Below are 20,717 nucleotides of genomic sequence, written 5' to 3'. Positions count from 1 at the left end.
TGAACATGTGAGTGAATCAGCCTGATGACGTGTGTGTGCGTGTGTGTGTCTGTCTGTGTGTGTGTGTGTGTGTTTCACCTTTGACCCTGAATGGCGTTTTGCCATCTGAACCCCCCCCACCCCCCCTCCCCCCCCCCCTCACTGTCACGATGGCCGTTATGTGTTTTCTACCTTCAAATTGACGCCCCGGTGTGACGGGACGCCGTCGCCGTGTTCACGTTGGTCTTCTCGGCGCCGCTCGGCGTCCGCTTGAATGGGAAATGATGAAACGCTGACAGGCCCGCATCGGCCCAGCTTAAGTTGCCATTCTCAACCGGTCTAAAAGCGGCGAGGATCGTCGGGGAGCATCGAAGCAGAACAAACACGGTTATCTCAGGTCTTTACGTCAGGAACGGGAGGAAGAGCTGTCATGGGTTGTTTTGTTTTAGGTTTTCTGTCTTTCCACTCTCACATGTTGCCCAAAACAATTCAAATCTTGGTTACTTGTTTACTTTAATGAACTTTTATAGTCCTTATAAATGATTTATTGCACATAAAGGGACATTTCTAGTGTTATTAATAATAATTTTATCTTATAATTATTATTGTATTGTTCTTATTATATGTTATAAGCCATCAAAATACATCAAGATATTATATTACAATATTATATCAAGTTTTTACTGTTCCTGATTATTACAATGTAGCTTTAAAAAAAAAAAAAAAAAGTTTTGTTGCTTTTTGGTTTTACAGGTCATGCGTGCCTCCATAACCGATGAAACGATCCACTTTTCAATACATTCAGTGTTGTACTCGCTTCCCATGTGTTTAAAAAACGAATTTCTATTAGTTTTATTTCCGTCTGTTCATTCATGGGTTTTCCATTTATTTTCACTTAAAAAAAAAAATTAGATTTTTTTTTTTTTTTATAATTCCCTTTATTGGAAGCAGTTTCACAGGTGACAATAAAATACAGAAAACTTAAATGTTCACAATTTTCAAAAGAAATACTTCAAGTACTTTAAGCGCCGACTCCATGAAAGAGACGCATAAGTGCGTAAACAAAAGTGCGTATGTTGAGTGTAAACCACCAAACAAACTGTAAATCCTCACACCGATGTTCTTTTTTTCCTTTAAGCTTCACATCAAATGACCTTTGTTTGTTTGTGAAAAAATAAAGATAAATGCTAAAACTTGCCCAGAAGGAGGTTATAAACGGACTCTTTGGCTCCGGTTACGTATTACGGTGCGTTTGACCTTTGCTGTGTTTGTTTGTTAATCTTTACGTATTAGTTTACAGGGGTGTGTGTGTGTGTGTGTGTGTGTGTGTGTGTGTGTGTGTGTGTGTGTGTGTGTGTGTGTGTGTGTGTTCGCTGGACCTTTCTAATCATCACCAGACTGTGGGGAGTGTTGACGGGTCACGCGTCTCACTGGCTGCAGCTCAGAAGCGTCTCGGAGGTTTTGCGTGTTTTGCGACTCGACCCATGAACGTGTTGTCGTACGAACCGAGTCGCCATTACAGAACCATCTTCTCCTTCTTTGTTCATCTCTTCCATCGTCTTTCCTGGTAATATTTAGTTACACTCTATATTCGAATGAGGCCGAACAAGATCAATTTGGGATGAGATTGAATCTCGGGACATTTGGCTTTAAAAAAAAAATCATTTTCTCAATGCACCATAAAATGACTGCAGACATCAAATATATTGTCAAAAGTGCAACTTTATTGTTGTAAATGTCCTCAGAGTTAAAATGCATTTAAATAATCCCAAAATAAAATGTAACTGAGGCTCAGTCAGTCAGTCAGTAAATTCAAACTTGAACCCAGATTGAAGCAAAAGCAACTACGGAAACCCAAATGGAACGGTAGAACGCAATGCTGGGGGGGGGGGGGGGGGGGGGGGGACTTGAATTTGCAAAATCGTTTTGGTTTTTTTTTTGCTACAAATTCGATAAATCGATTTATTTTTTTGCCCAGCCTCAATATTCAGAACCTCGACTACAAGATTAAGATTACATAAAACATCTCACATGCTCCAAACTCGCCACCAATCGAATCGCCAAAGAGGACGAATCCTTCGTTAACACGCCCGCTCTTTATTCTCCTCATCTCGCCTTATTTCAAATTCAGAATCACTCACACAGATCTCATATTTGTGGACATGCGCCGTTTTGAGCCGCAGCATTCAGAGATATTCTCCCGTCGTTGGATTTGAACTACGCAGACCCGGCGCCGCTGACGCGACGACGCTCTCCGGGGAAAACGCTCAACTTTTGGTTGCGTTTTGGGCGTCGGTTTCCACGGCAACGGCGTCGACGAAGACGCAACTTTTTTTGAAAGCGCTCCGACTCCGTTTCCATGGAAACGGTGGGGGGGGGGGGGACGGGGGGTAAAAAAAGGCAACTTTTCTAAAACGAAAAAATTATGTTTTCACTTAAAACGTTGTGAAAAAAAATCACTTTTTTTTTCATTCTGGAGTGATTTATTTATTTATTTATTTATTTAATTTCCTTTCCTCTTTCTGATATACTTGATATTCCTTGTCGCATCACTTCCTTCCAACGTCTTGCACCGTAGCTTCCTCTCCTCCTCCGATGGTGCATATCACCTTTTATTTTTTCCTTCAGTTTGTAAAGAGTCAAACTCCATATATGTATGATTTGAAATGACAGATACATTTTCCGCTCTTCCCCTTGTTCGCCCATTTAATTTGAACTTTCTTTCCTCATGCACACTCGCCTTTCCTTTTTTTTGCCAACGACTAATGGCCGCAGGTCTCAGATGACCGCCGTTTCTTATCCACTCGGGGAATGTTAAGTTGTCTGTGAATGTGCCGTGCCACAGCTGGCGTCTCTCAGTAACCTGCTGGCATCCGTTTGATCCCGCCGCTTTAACAACACACACTCGTTTATTCTTTAATGACAAATGCAGATTACTTGATATTTTCACAGGATCCGAATGTGTGTTGTTTTTTTTAATCGTTTAATGTGTTTACTTGCGATTTCTCTTCATACCATCTCCTTTTAATGAGAATTTAATCAACACAATTTTGAGTTATTTGTCTCAAATTAATGCTTTTTGGTGCTCTTTAAAGGATTATTCTCCTTTTAAAGAAATGTTTTAAGCACAACATGCGTCGGTGGTGTGAGCCGACAGCAGGACACCAATCAAAATTCCCAGTGCCAGCAGGGATGATAAAGTCTTTCATTGGATCCAGCGTCACTTCATTAAACTTCTGATCTTTCTGCTGTTGCCAGAGAATGTATAATATCTTGAATAAATGTGGCCTTTGGAAATATTTCTTGGCTTTTTTCTTTACAAAGATTCTTCAGCGTGCAGATTTATTTCACCTTATTGGATGAACTGTTGTGTCTCGTCACATAATCAGTCTGTCAAACTGCGTCACAGTGAAGCAGGAAAGAACAATAATGAAACTAAAAGGGCTTAGAATTGTATCCATCCATCCATCATCCAAAAACCTTAACCTGTCATCCATCCATCCATCCATCCATCCATCCATCCACCTTAACCTATCATCCATACATCCATCCACCTTAACCTATCATCCATCCATACATCCATCCACCTTAATCTATCATACATCCACCTTAACCTATCATCCATCCATCCATCCACCTTACTCTATCATCCATCCATCCATCCACCTTAACCTGTCATCCACCCATCCATCCATCCTCCCACCGTAACCTATCATCCATCCATCCATCCATCCATCCACCTTAACCTATCATCCATACATCCATCCATCCATCCATCCATCCATCCATCCATCCACCTTAACCTATCATCCATACATCCATACATCCATCCATCCATCCATCCACCTTAACCTATCATCCATACATCCATCCATCCATCCATCCACCTTAATCTATCATACATCCACCTTAACCTATCATCCATCCATCCACCTTAACCTATCATCCATCCATCCATCCACCTTAACCTATCATCCATACATCCATACATCCATCCTCCCACCTTAACCTATCATCCATCCATCCATCCATCCACCGTAACCTATCATCCATCCATCAATCCATCCACCTTAATCTATCATCCATCCGTCCAGCCATCCTAATACACAAATACTCTCCATACCATGTGCCTACACCATTTAAGTGTTGATTTCAGATGTTTCAACCTTGAAAAAGTTGTTTAAAAAATCAAGCTTCATTTTTCAAAAACACAAAGCAAAGATTACTTGGTCAGACAGACACACTGATCCCAACTGACCTCCGCCCTCAACCACTTCCAGCACCGTCAGGATGAAGTGGAACAGAGATTCAGTCCAACTCTCCACAATCTTGTTGAAAACGGTTCCAGCTGCAGTACGAAGCCAGTGTTGAATTCTTTCTCTCTACATTCAGTGTCGGTCCCGTCCCTGTTGGGACGACGGTCTGACGTCTGGAGGAAGAGGTTAACCTGGTCGGTTCATGTTGAGTCGCCACTTAACGAGTACACGAAGAACAAAAAGTCACGTGTGCACAGTGAGACGGCTGCAAACCGCACTCACAAGGAGCCGAATCAAACCGGGGTGCATTAATTACAGCAGTACAAAACTTTCATTTCAATTCTTGATTCAGAAAATGTCGGGAAAGACAAAAGTTCTCTCGAGGTGAAAGAAATTCAGTATTTAATTTGCATTCAAAATTACTTTTCTTGCACATTTAAGCCCAAATACGTATGATTATTTTAATTTAAAAAGAATTTTAATAGTAGAAAGCGGCTCCATCCACTTGAACCGACCACAACATCAGGTGCACCTTGTAGGCACCCGGTTGGACGCCACTTTGCCTTCAGAAATACCTTCTTTCTTTGTCTCGTACAGCGGTGGAAACATCCCTCTGGAATCTCACCACATAGTAACGCCGCATGATGAGAAACGGCAAAAAAAAAAACAAGAGCAAATCTTTCCACAGTGGAACTCCCGACCTATTTGTGTGTCTGCTAACGTTAGCGGCGAGGTTGAGCGAGTCCATCAAACGGCCGCAGCGCGGCGACTCCCATTGTTTCATATCCTGAAGTGTTCCTCCGGGATCTGCGGCAACAATGGCCTCGCACCATCAAAGACACACAATCGCACGCTCATCCAGCCGAAGTTAGCTTCGCTGAGTCGTCGGTAATGAGGGCGATTGCCAGTCGGGGGTTAATGAGTTCAGGCCTCATTGACGGGGACGCTCGCCCGGTGAGATAAGATAATGCCGCTTCTGTGCTGCTAATTGTACGCGACCGTCTCCTCGGTGCGCGTTTGGATGTCGGGATTTTGCAGCGTTAAAATCTGTACCGCTGGCCCTGCTCTTATGTGGCGCAGGTTTTTTTTTGTTTTTAAAATGTGTTTGAGTTGTGGTTGAAAAGATTTTAGCTGGTTTTCTATACAGATCCCCGATCTTTAGAAAGTCTTCAGGCCAGCTGACTTTCCTCTGCAGGACTGTGGGTTATAAAACAATGAAAAATGCTTTTATTTCCCTGGATTTATTTTGAAATGAGCAAAATGACTTGGAAAGTGTTTGAATTCAGGTTGATCATCTTATACTTATACTTTACTCATTAGAAAAACAAACGTCATCCTGTTAATTGATCAAAAGTTTTCTCTCAATTCACAACAAAGAAACAAGTGAAACTTGCTCGAAAATAAAGGGTTGCTGTTGTTTATTGTCAAGATTAAAAAAAATTGACAATCTAAAAAAAACATAAACATGTCTGATCTCACATGAAACACTGTTTTTCCCAGATCAAGGTGCAGATACTGCATTTAAACTACTAATAACCAGGAGATGATGGTGAAATGTCGGGGGAAACCTGAATTATTTCCTGCAACAATTCAGATTTAATCATCTGTCGGGATGAATTGATTTCTTTCCTATTGAAATGACTGAGAAGTATTTACAGTTTCCATCGCCAAAATAAAAGCTGAAAGGACCTGATCTGGTTGATAAAAAGGTTAAAATCCCTTAAAACATCAGGGATTTCTTAGTATTGACACAATGATATGATATCCGACATGATTTCAGTACTTCAGTGTGTAACCTCACGTTGAAATATTTACTGTGTGTTTAGGCGTTCATAAAGTTTTAAAACTTTGAATTTTATACTTTGTTTACCACATTTCTAAATTTCGATAAAGTTTTCCTCTAAAACCAAGTTGCATAAAGTGATATAGAAGATGGATTTAAGTAACGTCTTCATATATAAGTCTTGGTATTGAATGTGAGGGACCCTGGTTCGAACCCCTGGATGGTTGATATTTAAAAAAAACTTTAATTCGGCTGATAATGAGTTGTTATCTGTGTGAAACCAAAAACACTGCAGCCAACAACAACCTCCGCTTCTTTTTGTACCTCGTGTTTTGTGGGTCCGGGTTCAAATCCCGATGGAGACGGGAACTGAAATTGTGATTACGGTGGGAGATTTCAGTAATTCAGATTTTGTGCACTAGGTGGCAGTAGCGAGTCATTGTTTCTCCCGAGATTTACCAGCAGCCACGTCAAAGTCCACTGCTTCTGCTTTTTCTGTAGTGATGAATGCAGGAAGAGGGCTGGAGAGACTCACTGCACCATCTTGTGGTGTAAAATGGTATTACACAATCAACCGGCTGTGGCTCTCAGGTTGAATGCATGTGATTGTTTTTAGGTTGTTTTTTTTCACTAAGACTATCACAAACTGTCTTTGATATTCTGATTCCTTCATTGTGTCTTATCCCTCTTATAAATTAACGTCAGAGACATAAGTCAATTTTAGCGTTTCTGTAAGCTTCCTCTACTGTGTTGAGGTGCTTTGTGTATTTTTCTATATGGCCGAACAGTAAGATCCTCCTCTGCTTTGTTTGTTCTGACTTCCTGTTGTGTTTGAACTGTAACAGGTTGCAACAGAAAACCTGTAAAATATTGAAAATTAACATTTTAAATGTCAGTTCGGGTCATTTAATCCAGCTCCTTTCGCTCATCTTATCTTGGAGTTGTACCTCCCTTTTAGAGCGTTTTGTTTTTTTTCAGCTTGTGTCTCTTTTTGCACATCTACATTTTGGATGTTTGTGTTTCAGCGTTTGTCGATTCTCTTTCACTTTGTTTTTCGGAGTTGCTGGGTTCATGCGGCTGCAGGTCTGAACCGGCAGCGATGCCATCTGGTTTGATAAATCTGCATCGTGTCACTGATTATGGAGGAAAACCTGCATTTATGCAGGAAAACACCTCATCCGCTGTTTGTGCCTCCGTTTACACAACCAATGCAGTCACCGCGTATCACTGTTGACTAATCTTCTGAGTACTTACTTGAATCACTGATTGTGCTTCAAAATGTCAGCAAATGGCTAAAAAAGTTAAATCCAGACCTTGAAATGTTGCTTGAAATATCTTATTGGCCCACAAAATTGAGAAAATATCACTTCACACTTCATGATTGACTAAAGGAAATAATGAACAAAACAAAGGATTAAACATCAGAGTGGATTTTGATTCATTATTTGTTCTTTATAATGTGAGAAAAGGCCAACCAGTGTTGCCTTCAGTGTGTCACGTTTTGTCCTGGAACAAAACCCAATCGACAACCAAAAAAGTGTAACGACGGAATGAAGAAAACCGCCGAAATAGGACCATTTCTGCTTTTTTTGCTTTTCAAAAATTTACCTAATAAGAATAATTGCTCGTCAAAATAGGTGTTGATTACTTAGCTAGTCATACGATTGGTAGTTTCTTCTTCTTGATGTCAGAGCTCAGATGAAACCAAACCCCTAATATGGGTCGTTCTTCTGCTCTGGCTTCATCCGTTTGAGCTCCCATGTTAAAAATCACACCGATTTCATTTCAGAGCCTTAAAGAAATAAACAATATCCTTGGAAAACACCCAGAGTCCTGCTCACTGATATCGTGAAGTGTTTATAGACGGTGTTTGTACTGGAGAGAAGTGCTGTGAGAAGATTTTAAGCCTCGGATTAGAATAAATCCAGTGTTTATATTGCAGCATTGTATCCAGTTTCTGCTTTTGGACATTAAATAACCACGCATTTATTGATAAGGGACAGCCTTAAAGCTACAGTACGTCATATTTTTTGTTAAAAAAGTCACCAAGCGAAGCGGCTAGCCTCATCCCGCTCTGTCGTGTAATGCCGTTTTGTACCACCAGGTGGTGCAGGGACTCACTCCACTCTTACTGCGTCAATACAAGAACCCGCAGTAAGAGCGGGAAATTCATTGAGTGACTTATAGTAAACTTCTTAATCTCTGAGGAACCGACTCACTGCTGCCACCCGGTGCACCAAAGAGGCATTCCTAAAATCTAAAAATGCAGCTTTAAGAGCTTACTTTTTTAAAAGAGTTGTACGCCGCATCTGGCACGTAGCGTCCCTCATTTCCAAAGCAGTCAATACTTCTTACTTCAAATAAATGAGCTGAACAAACAAACACAAAAAAACAAATGCAGCCAGACGTTGAAAAAGATATTTTTTTTTTTTCGTGAGCTTTTATGTTTAATTTGCAGAAAAAACTCCTAAATAAATAAATAAACAGGCTTTAAAAGAAGACGGAGTTTGGAAATAGTTGATTGAATCAGAGTTCCTGATGAACGAATCATTATTGAGGCTGATAGTGAAAGATAATGAGTTCAGACCCGGAGAAAAGACTGTGGCAACAGGTTGAAAGAAGGGAAGGATGTCGGAGAGAAGGAAAGGAAGGATAGAGGGAGGAAAAGGAGAAAAGAGGAAATGAAGGGAAAGGGAGAACAAAGAGAGAAAAGATTGAGAAGCGGAGAGAAAATAGAAAGAGAAAAAAAATAAAAGGTACAAAGGAGGAAGGAGGAAGGAAAGAACAAAAGAGGGAAGAAGAGTTAAAAGAGGAATGGAAATGAGGAACAAAGAAAATAGAAAGAAGGGAACAAATGGAGAAGGAAAGGGAAAAACTGAAGAAGAGGAAAGTAAGAAAAGTAAATAAGGGGGAAAGAAAAGAGAAAAAAGAAAAGAAAAAGCAAATTTTGAACTTTACATTTCAAATTTATTAAATAAATCTTTAGTTGAAAGTTTGGAATCTCTTCACAACTCCACCTCATCCCGCCATCTTTACGTAAAGTTAGCGGCAATGCTAAATCTTTATTTTCCCTGTGGGATCACTGAACGTCCCTTTTAGGCTCCGCCCCCTCGCATGAAGCCCCTCCCCCGGTACCCAGATGTGTCGAGGATAGATTTTTTTGCTTTTTTTGTTCTGCACTTTCCCAGGAAAAGCAAAGAGCAGAGTGGCGGTTTCAGCTGTGTGTGTGTGTGTGTGTGTGTGTGTGTGTGTGTGTGTGTGTGTGTGTGTGTGTGTGTGTGTTCTGTGCCAGCAGGAGCAGCTCGGAGCGCCGGAAGGAGAAGTCTCGCGACGCGGCGCGATGCCGACGCAGCAAAGAGACGGAGGTCTTCTACGAGCTGGCCCACCAGCTGCCGTTACCCCACAGTGTCAGCGCCCACCTGGACAAGGCCTCCATCATGAGGCTGGCCATCAGCTTCCTGCGCACGCGCAAGCTGCTCGCCATGAGTACGAACCGCCGCACACGCCGCACCCAACCACCACACCGGCAAACAACCAATCAAGTCCTCGTTTCTTTACAACCGTGACTGAACGCTTCACACGGTTTATATCCACAGTGAATCAATGCATCTATACCATCCACTAAATGTATTTTTCATAGGCAACCTCAAAAAAACCTGTAACCGTCCCAAAGAAATGCAATTTTATTTATGTATTATTCCATGATCTATTTTTAATTCAGTCATGTGATATCAATATATATATATATATTGATATATATAGGCAATTTTATTGTTGTTATAATTAGCTTTAATACATTAAAAAGGGCCAGAATTATTAGATTATTGGATTTATTGCATCAAAAAAGACAAATATTAAATTTTTGGCTTTATTATATTAAAAAAAGGACCAAATTATTACATTATTGGATTTATCGCATTAAAAAAGGCCCAATTGTTAGATTAGTGGATTTATATATAAAAAAGGCTTTATTATATTTAAAAACTGAAAAAGAAAATTATTTTATTACATTAAAAAAATGACAAAATTATAAAATTTGTGGCTGTTTTACATTAAAAAAAGACCAAATATTTAAATGTTTTACATTACTGGTTGTCACACACCTCATTCAGCGAACGTGTAATGATGATTTAATGATTGATAATAACAGTGTTCTTTCTCTTGTCCTCAATTTACACTGCACACTACAGTAGCTGCCAATAAGACAACAATTATGGCCAATAAAGTAATAAAGATAGTAAAAACATTATTTGAGCCAATAGTAGAACATTTTGCCACTGATTGTGTCTTTATTAGTTTTATCTTCTTTTTTGATTTTGATAATTATTTAACATTTTTTTACATTATTGGTTAGTTATTATTTTGTTGAAATAAAATTTAAAAAAAAAGATCTGCATAATGTACCAACTCTAGCCAATAATAAAAGGCTTTTCAGTTTTTATGCATTTTTCTTCTGGAACATATAACTTTAATAGTTAATTGGCTTAATTTTGTTTAAAATGGCCAAAATACTGTTACTGGCAGGTATTCCATTGTTGGGACATTATTGACACCCTGTTTCAAATTGTATTTAGTTTAATTTAATTTAATTTTTTTATAACCCTAACCCTGTTTTTTTACTTTAATTTTACTTTAATTTCACTTTTCACGTCAAGTATAAATAGAATAAGTCTGCGATATCACAGTAAATTTATATTTTTTACCGTTATGTTTTCCTAAATCCGATTACTTTTGAAATACTTACAATACGTTTAATTCAAACTGTGGAATCAGCTCTGAACGAAAAGGAGACGATGTAAAGTGTTGGGTGAATGTGACCGTTTTGATCGCCGTGTTTTCGCGTCGGTTTGTCGCGTGAAAACATTTCTTGGCCTCTTTCTCCTCGCGCTCCTTCCTCCCGTTAAAATTAGACGGCGAGGGAAGCACGGCCATTGTTCTGAGATTCCTGGAGTCTCCAGACGACATCAGAGAACGTCAAAATGTGGCAAAAATGGAATAAAAAATGGAATTTCTCTTAAAGAGAAGCGGCAAAACTGCTCTAATTTTAAGCGATCAGTCCTTTGGACCGCCAAAACGTCCATTAGAAGTTGAGTTTTTATCAGTTAAACACGTTTTGATGTTGAACAAATGATCTTCATGAATCTTCCTCCAGCAGCTTCACTAATCTGATCACGATCTGAGCCTCTTGAAGCAGGTCGTACAGCCATTTAACAAACGCTGGCAGCTCAACGAGCTATTGCAATAACAACGCGTCAGTGGAACAGGAAAGGATTGTGATTAATGCAGCAGATTACCCTTATCGAGAAATCTCAGCTCTGCTGCTGCAACGTGCCATTGTGCTCCCCTTATGTAACGTTTAATGCTTTTTCTATTGACGGCTCGCCATTGTTCGCAGGGGAAACACTGATCGCCGCTACACATTTCTTTTGATTTGTGGCTCATCATTCATCACTGAATTAATCAATCAGGACTTTAATCACCAGAGATTTTTAGAGAAAAAGTAGAAAACCCATAGATCCTGGAGTAAATGTTGTGTTTTTGCTGCTGATTGCGTTCATTCTGCTAAAAGCAAATAGAAAGTCATTATTATAAATGTCATTTCAGGGATTGTTTGAGGCTATTAAACATAATTAGTCTCTAAAACTTTCAGATTTAAAGATGCATGTTAAATGGTCTACGAGGGTTTTTTTTGGTAATTTGATTGAACTGGCCCTTTAATTTCTCTGCGCAGAGTTTGTAGTTTCCAAAAGATTCCAATTTTACACAAAATGACACAAAATAACAATGAAATGAGCATTAAAAAGATTCAAAATCTGTATTTTCCTGTTAAGCATCATTTTAAAATCATGATTCAGTTAAAATGCATTTCTTTTTTTTGTCTTTTTTCATGCTTTTTGCAAGTAGATTAATTAGATTTAAAGGGTTAAATAGTAGATGTCCACATTATGCAAAGCTTCAATTTTACATTCAAATTTTAAACAGTAAACACCTAAATTATATTTCATCTTTTAAAATAAATAATTGTAAAGAGAGAAAACGCAGAAAAAGTTCAGGTAAAGTTTACCTGTTTATTTACATTTTTTATTTTTTTTTTTGTATAAATATGCAATATAAAATAGATTCCACATCTTGTTGCAAGACGTGGAATCAACATGCATGAATACAACTATGCTTAGATTTTACAAGCACAGAAAGTATAGTATAGAATAGTTTTTAAGTTTGCAGCGCTCACTTTTAGTTACACCAAACCAGTAATAACCTAATTCGCTTGTTTGCGCCTTAATCTGAGGGTGTCGTGATTTTAAAGGCAAACATTCTGACCGGTTTAGACAGACAAACGATAAACTAGACTAGACTAGATTTATATATCACCAAATACAACACAGACCTTTCTCGGTGCTTTTAACAGAGAGTGGGTAATGAGGGCGGAGAAGCGGTGGGGTGGGGTGGGGGGTGGGGGGGGGGGGGGGGGTTAGAGATGAAGCAGGCAGATTGCAGCGTTATCAGGTCGCTCTGATTGCTCGGCGATGGAACGCAGCGATTGGCGAGGAGGCGATGAAGCTCCGCCCCCCTCCCCGCCGCTGCCTGAGCCTCCGCTAGCCATAACAGCGGGGCCGCCTTGGCGCCACGCATGCTGGCACACACACACACACACACACACACACACACACACACACACACACACACACACACACTGTATATGCAGGGAACACCTTGTTATGTAAGCTGGTTCGATGCAGAGACCCGAGAAAAACCCAAAGTGCATCTTTGGTTCAGAACAAGTCAGAAACATGGACGACTTCCGCCGACCTGCCAGAAAGACCCCCAAAGTAACCTTAAGTAACAAAATACTCTGCTACATTACTTTCATCTTTCAATACTCGAGTCCTGGTTTTTACAACATTTTACTCTCATTTCATTTGGAGAGAAAGACAGATGAGAAAGAATGAAGTGTAAAGAAGAAGCTGTGCTCTTCACTCCTGGTAACTCTCAAGAGCAGCAGTAACTAAAGAATTACATGAATGCCAACAAATGTGAGAAATATATCATTTTTAAATTTTAAAATATCTGTTTTAAAACTAAAAGTAGAAGTAATAAAATGTGCTTGTACTTGAAATCTCCTCATGAGTACAAGGATTTCTTAAATTACTGGACGAGTGTTTGCGTTTTGGTGATGAATTTAGTGTTTTGAATGTCTTCTGTCGCCATTCGTCGTTTATTTGACCTGATTCCCTCTAATAATGGAGAAAACAACAAAAAACAAAAAGAGCAAGTTGAGTCATGGCGGCTGAGGCCCGGATCAGAGCGGCGTTGGGTGACGTGATGGAGGTTTCCTTTGATGCTTTCTGTTTGAGCTTTGCTCTTTTCAAGTTTTCTGTGTGAACCTGCGCCGGAGATCAGACGCTGGATCAGCCAGCGGAGGAATGAAAAACAACGTTTTTCCTCGCCACTCGACTCGGGAGTTCGAATGCGAGAGGAAACGATTATCGCGGCAGCGGCAACAGCAGCAGCAGCAGCAGCAGCAGCAGCAGCTGTCCCTGCCGAGGCTCTGCGACCCATTATTCTCAATCTGGGGTTGTTACGCAACCGAAGAACAACAAGAAGGAAAATCAAAAGTGCAACTCCGTCCAAACGGCCGGTTAATCACAGCTCACTATTTAGGCCAAAGGTACTGCTGGTCCGGGGCCTCGAGAGTCTCCCTCGGCTCCCTGGGGCTCATGGGAAAGCTCTGGGCTGGGGGTTAACCTCCCCCATCACCCCCTCCTCCGGCTCCCCAGAGGACCGACGCTATCTGGGCCCGGATCCAAACTCCAAGCCCCAGGCCTCGCCGGGGGCCTTGAGAACGGCTTGTCTCTTATCTCAGGGAAGCACACTGGAGGAATTGCGAGCTTCCCACCCTCCACCCCCATCGACTACTGGGCTTTGTTCAGCGTGAAGTCCACACACACACACACACACACACACACACATGCACACACTCCCTGTTGAGCCGGAGCCAGCAGGGCGAGAGCTGTGTGTTTTTTTTTGTTGAATTCGCCCTCAAACAACACACCGTGGACAGGACGGAGTCTCTGTGTATAAATGTTTAGATACTGCGAGCAAACACATTTGAGGATAATTGCTTATTGTGTTTGTGGGTTTGCTTGGTTCGACAATCGTCCCACAGGGCGCACATCTAGTCCCCCTTCCCAACTTAAGGCCACCGTCCTGTACTGAGGTTTCCACCTGTGTTGTACTCGCAGTATCCCACCCACCTGTAACTTGTGCATCTAAAGACCCAGGCCCCGTTTACACGACGTTTCAAGTGAAAACACATCGTTTTAGCCTTTTCGTTTCAGGAGATTTGGCCGTTTACACGATAACACGATATTCTTTTTCCGGAGAAACACTGAAAATCATGTAGTTAGCATGTTGGGCCACCAGGGGCTGCTGTTGGTTGTTTTTGTAGTGAAACCACACATGCATGCAACCGAGGACAACACGCTATAATATTAACAGCGGCGAGTACACAGACATTCGTAGGGACAGATGACCAAGTTGGATTGTTATTGCGGTGACTGTCAACCCGCCGTTTTCATAAAGTTGTGCTTTCAGTGGCTCCGAGCAACATTCTAGTGAAAGCGGACACCCGAAACGCAACGAAATGTTTGCGTTTTCCCTGGAAAACGTTGTCGTGTAAACGGCGCCTTAAGAGTCACCGAATAATAATAAGTGTGAGAGGAGATCAGGAAAACCCAAACTCCAAAAACAAAGACAATCCACTTCATTTACCAGTTACCTAATCCCGCCTTTAATTATTAATTTTTTTAACTTGTAAATATCCTGTGGAAAAGATGTCAAACCACAGCTCGACCCCATTTGTTGATTTCCTAATGGAAACTTCCATTTTTGTCCCCCAAAGCGTACGACCAAGCACACGTCTCAGTCCGATCCGACGAGGCGTACCCTGACCCTTCCTGGTGTTTTTCCTCGCAGGCTGCTCCACCGATGCGAACGACGAGGACGGACAGATGGACAGCCTGTACCTGAAGTCTCTGGAGGGCTTCGTCACCGTGGTAACGTCAGACGGCGACATGATCTTCCTGTCCGAGAACATCAGCAAATTCATGGGGCTCACGCAGGTAAGGCTGCTGTCTCTATGTGTTGGCGCGCGTCGGGTCCTGCGATGCGTTCAAGAGCCACAAGGGCGAACGGGAAAGTTGTGACTTCTGAATGGAGATCAGCTGTTGCTGAGTTAATATGCAACTGTGGACAAACTATTGTGTTTATACGTTAAAATAGAACGAAATACTTCAAGAAAATTATCACACGTGGTTTTAAAAGTTGGAAAAGAGAATTTTCTTTTTTTGTATTTTCTTTTTTCTTTCTTTTTTCTTTTTCTTTCCTTTTTTCTTAAAAAAAAACAAATAAAAAAATGTATTTAGTAAAGTGATGCAGCATTTTCTTCTTTTAAAGGAGTTTACAACGGTAAAAGGAAAATTAAGACACGTGGTTTTAAAAGTCTTTCTTATTTCTTTCTTTTTCTTGACTTTTTTTCCTTAAAAAACTAATTAAATAATTTATTATTTTGTAAAGTTATGCAGAATTATTATTTTTTGATGTCCCCTTTTAAAACCTGCATATTTCACAAACTAAAAGAGTTTACAAAGGTAAACATGTTGGGCTAACGTTGACAATCATGCGAATAAACAACCAATTCCTTAGTTTTTTTTTTTCCAAAGACAGAATAGTTAATGAGGGATTAAGTTATGCCATGGATAATCAGTTATTGTAAGAATAATGTTTTACTAGTTTCTGTTTTCAAACTGAAGCAGACGGACGCAGGTGGAGATGAAGTGTGGCTGTAAACCGCGACGCAGACGATTCTGCCATATTTGTGTGAAATGCCTCTCGTGTGTGTGTGTGTGTGTGTGTGTGTGTGTGTGTGTGTGTGTGTGTGTGTGTGTGTGTGTGTGTGTGTGTGTGTGTGTGTGTGTGTGTGTGTGTGTGTGTGTGTGTGTGTGTGTGTGTGTGTGTGTGTGTGTGTGTGCAGACAGTCACATCTCTAAACATGACCAGTTTTTACTTGAAAAGCAGTTCATGGAAGAGGAGGGAGTTTACAGTAAACCCTTGGATCGCAATCCGTGTCGATTTTCCTCGGCGTCTTGCGTACACAAGTGTGTTTTGCGTTTCTGGACGTGACTCCTGTTTATCCCAAACAAGCTTCTGCCAGAAAAATAGTCTGAAGTCAGACCCCGGTTAGAGCTTAGAGGACGTGCCAAGTGCGGGGAAACTTGCTTTGAAAGTCACCTGATCTAACTGATTGATCTGTATTTCTATTTATTTAATATATTGAGTTGTTGTTGTTGTTGTTGTTTTCCAGGTGGAGCTCACCGGCCACAGCATCTTCGACTTCACTCATCCGTGTGACCACGAGGAGATCAGAGAAAACCTCACAATGAAGACAGCTGGTCAGCACACATTTCACGTTTCAGTGGGAGGGAGGGAGGGAGGGAGAGAGAGAGAGAGAGAGAGAGAGAGAGAGACGGTCGACGCACCCTGCGACCCAGGGGTCGCTGGGTGCTGGAGTTAATCCCGGCTGACTATGGATGAAGGCAGGATGCACCACGGACAAGTCATCACATAACACACACACACACACACACGGTTCTCGTTGACCTGTTATCGGACCCGTTTGCACAACAGCGTTTTGAGGTTAAAACAGAAAACTTTCATTGCATTTTGGGCATCCGTTTCCATGACAACGGTGCTTGGAGCCTCTGAAAATGCAGCTTTTCGTAAGCGCGCCGACTCCGTCTCCATGGAAACAGGGTAAAATGGTACTTTTTGGAAACACTCCGACTCCGTCTCCATGGAAACAGGGTAAAAATGCAACTTTTCTAAAATGCTGCTCCTGTGCATGCGCACCAGGCCTGTTATAAACAGTTATTCTGCACGTGCTCAGTAGAGACAATCAGAACAAAGTCTCCTCCAGAGTGTCATGACTCCCAGTCCATATTCTCCTGGGACTTGGTAGTTTTATTTTGACAGTCACCGTAATAACAATCCAACATGGTCATCTGTCCAGGCACCAGACCAGCATTTCTGCTGTTTCCGTGGAGACGGACATCGTTTTCGAAACGTTGCTGTGTAACTATGAAACTATACTGACAATAAAACTCTTCACTTCCTGTTGCCGGAGCACTACATATAGTATCAGCGCTGCACCGAAGGCCTGAACCACAAGTCGACGCCTGTTAACTCAACATAAATAGATTTCAGGTCAGCATGCGGCTTGTTTTAGGTTCAAAGGGTCGATGAGATAGGAGGAAACCGTTTATTTCTATAATGTCAGTCACACATGTTCCACTCAACTCTGCAGCTCCTAAATCTTCATTCAGAGCCTGCAGGATGTAATTAATGTCCGGAAACCAGGATAAAACCAAAAAAAACTATACATGTGATTATATAATACTGTATATCTGAACAAGTGTCCAGAACAAACATGAGGACAGAAGGTCAGAGGTCAAATACAGAGGTGTGTGTGTGTGTGTGTGTGTGTGTGTGTGTGTGTGTGTGTGTGTGTGTGTGTGTGTGTGTGTGTGTGTGTGTGTGTGTGTGTGTGTGTGTGTGTGTGTGTGTGTGTGTGTGTGTGTGTGTGTGTTGTTGAAGGGAAGGAAAGATGATAAAACGAGGAAACGCACAATCAAACATGCGTGTGTGTGGCAGAAAGTGTTACATAATCTAATGCAAAGAAAAGCAAGTAAGAAAATGCAGAAATACACAAATACTGGGTATCTGATACTTTACCTTGTTTTTACTTTCCTGGGAAAAAATGTCTAAACTCCTGTGGTTTATGTAAAGGATATTACACACACACACACACACACACACACACACACACACACACACACACACACACACACGGGCTCATGGGAACACGAGCGCTCTCCGAGATTTATTTCCGTGTCGTACGTGGAACTACACGAAGAGATAAAGACGCGCTTGTGAGCGCCGACACACTTTGGCACCCGAACTTTGACCCCTGTGATGTAACAGGCGGCCATAACGTCACGTCCTCGGTTCCCACTGACACACGAGAGGCGAGATAAAATGAGCTCCCGGCTCCTTTTTAAGACTTGTTGCTGAACACAAAGAAGTAAAAAAACCAATAATGATGATGACATTAAAAGTCGCCTAAAGTTTAAAGAATCTCATCAGTTTTTGCTTCTTTTTTTTCCTCTCAGTTCTACGAATTGTCGAGGACATATTTGTCTCTTCTTCATTTCTCACATTATCCGCTCGTCAGGCCTGAATTTTAACTCGCCGCTGCGTTCGTCTTGTGTCTTGAAGGGAGCGGCTTCGGTAAGAAAGGCAAGGAGTTGAGCACGGAGCGGGATTTCTTCATGAGGATGAAGTGCACGGTGACCAACAGGGGGCGCACCGTCAACCTCAAGTCGGCCAGCTGGAAGGTAACGTGGACCCCAAACAGTGACTTTATTTACACATGCAGATCATTTGGATCAAAACGCTGCACACACACACACACACGTTTTTAACCGGAGCAGAATTAGAAATATTGATTTAAAAAGAGTGCAAAAATGGGAATAAATGCATTTTTCCCTTTTTGTGCTTTTAATAATTTTTTTTTACATCTAAGACGTCCAGAAAATATCCTCAAACTTAATAAAAGATATGAACTCCGTATTCCGACACTTAACCAGTAACTTTCCAGCGTCGTGGCCCGACCCAAAGGTTCCGGTTCTCAGCGTCGCTCGTCTCCTCGTCCCCGCAGGTGCTGCACTGCACCGGACACCTGAAGATGTACAGCAGCTGCCCTCCGCGGGTGCTGTGCGGCTTCAAAGAGCCGCCGCTCACCTGCGCCGTCCTGATGTGCGAACCCATCCCGCACCCGTCCAACATCGACACGCCGCTGGACAGCCGGACCTTCCTGAGCAGACACAGCATGGACATGAAGTTCACCTACTGCGACGACAGGTACCAGCCCACGGGAAACGGCTTTAATACTAAATTACTGGGTCATTTAGAACTTGTAGTTGACTTTATGAGCTTTTATTTATTTTTTTATTATTATTTTTACTCTATTTATTATTAAAAACAATGAAGGATTAGCAAATATTGGTGATATAATTGACTTAATCTTATTTTAGTTTTATTTTATTATTGTAAAAATTATTCTACAAAATTATAAAAAAAAAAAAAGCAAAATAAAAACTTCTTTAATAAATAAATAGTAATAAAATAATTGAATAAAAAAAGTAAACGCCTAGTAAAAAAAATTACTTATTTTCAGTAATTTTTTTTAATTTAAGAAATGTGATAGATGTGTACTTATACTTTGTGAGAAAATGATAAAATGTGCTGAAATACATTATATTTTTCCTCAGAACGTTGAATTTGGATCTGGGAATAACGTCTCTGTTCACATCAACTTACATTACTCTAGCACAGCTTTTCTCTTTCTAACTCTCTCTGCTTTTCCTCCAGGGATTAATAAAGTAGAAATACGTCTGATTCGGATTATTTATTTATGAGAGAAAAAATTTAAAAAAACAATGCTGTAAATAATAACTATATAATTATTATATAACTATAGAATTTTGAGCCTCCACTTTCAAGAATAGCTCAGAATTCCGGGACAATCGTAACTAAGGATGCATGATTTAACTGGTCATCATATCATAATCGTCCAATTTGTGTCATTACGCAATATGCAGAAAACAATGGATGAGTGTGGCGGATGAATCAGACTGAATGAATATTGTCAGGAAATCGTTCTATTTATATATTTCACAGATGTAAATTGTACAAACAAAACGTGTTTTGCACTGAAGATCGTTCATATTCACTAATGTCTATTTTTCAGAATAAAACCAATATCGGTGAATATTGGTTATCGGATGAATTTCTGGTATCGGTGAATCCCTGACTGGAACTCATTGTTACTCCCGTTTGAATCACGAACACTGCACATATTCACAGATCCAAAGTTACACAAGCTCACAAACCTGTAATCTTATCAAGCCGCTGGCGCGGGACAAAGGTTCCTTTCCCCCGTGTTTGTGTGTCGCTCGCATGACCGCATCACGAACAAGGAGCCATTTTTCTGTTTCTTATTTTGTGCATTTTGGTGCGACTTAATAGCCGCCCAAATCTGCTCTCCAATTACACAAATGAGTTTCCAGGAGGTGGGTCAAACTCTTGGCTCAGCGGGGGCTTAGACTCATTAGAGGAGGGACAGAAAGTTTCTTTAGCTCATGTCTGGCAGCGCGAGAGGAAGGAAAACAGAAGAGTCAAAGAAAATAATGAGACACAGCTTTCTGTGTTTTATTTACACCGTTTGGGTTCAAACTCTCTGCAGTTATTCCGGTAGTGACGTCAGTTCTGTGACTATTGTTACCTGTGAGTAGCATTAGCATTAGCATTAGCACTGTGCACGTCAGTACTTAATATCCTTTGTTTTGTTGTTCCTTCTTCTCATTTTCATCGGCTCATGAATCTGCTTCTTTCAAGAAGTGCTATCATCCAGATTATAGAGCATCTTCCTCTTCGAAAACATCCAGATTATAGAGCATCTTCCTCGTCCAACACCCAGATTATAGAGCATGTTCCGCCACCAAAATCCAGATTAGAGAGCGTCATCATCTAACATCCAGATAATAGAGCATCTTCCTCTTCTAACACCCAGATTATAGAGC

General features: G+C 40.9%; 1 protein-coding gene across 1 annotated transcript in view; it reads left to right on the top strand.

Annotated features, from left to right (window-relative positions):
* epas1b (endothelial PAS domain protein 1b) overlaps positions 1–20,717 on the top strand; it is a 48,658-nt gene that overhangs the window by 13,670 nt on the left and 14,271 nt on the right. Inside the window, exons 2-6 of the mRNA XM_080481970.1 lie at positions 9,311–9,504; positions 14,995–15,140; positions 16,382–16,469; positions 18,352–18,470; positions 18,794–18,996. Coding sequence (XP_080338096.1) covers positions 9,311–9,504; positions 14,995–15,140; positions 16,382–16,469; positions 18,352–18,470; positions 18,794–18,996 — 750 coding nt within the window. The remainder of the gene's footprint in view (positions 1–9,310; positions 9,505–14,994; positions 15,141–16,381; positions 16,470–18,351; positions 18,471–18,793; positions 18,997–20,717) is intronic.

The sequence above is a fragment of the Lipophrys pholis genome (genome assembly GCF_963383615.2).
Source record: "Lipophrys pholis genome assembly, chromosome: 15".
Lineage (NCBI taxonomy): Eukaryota > Metazoa > Chordata > Actinopteri > Blenniiformes > Blenniidae > Lipophrys > Lipophrys pholis.
This window is presented reverse-complemented; position numbering and strand designations above follow the sequence as displayed.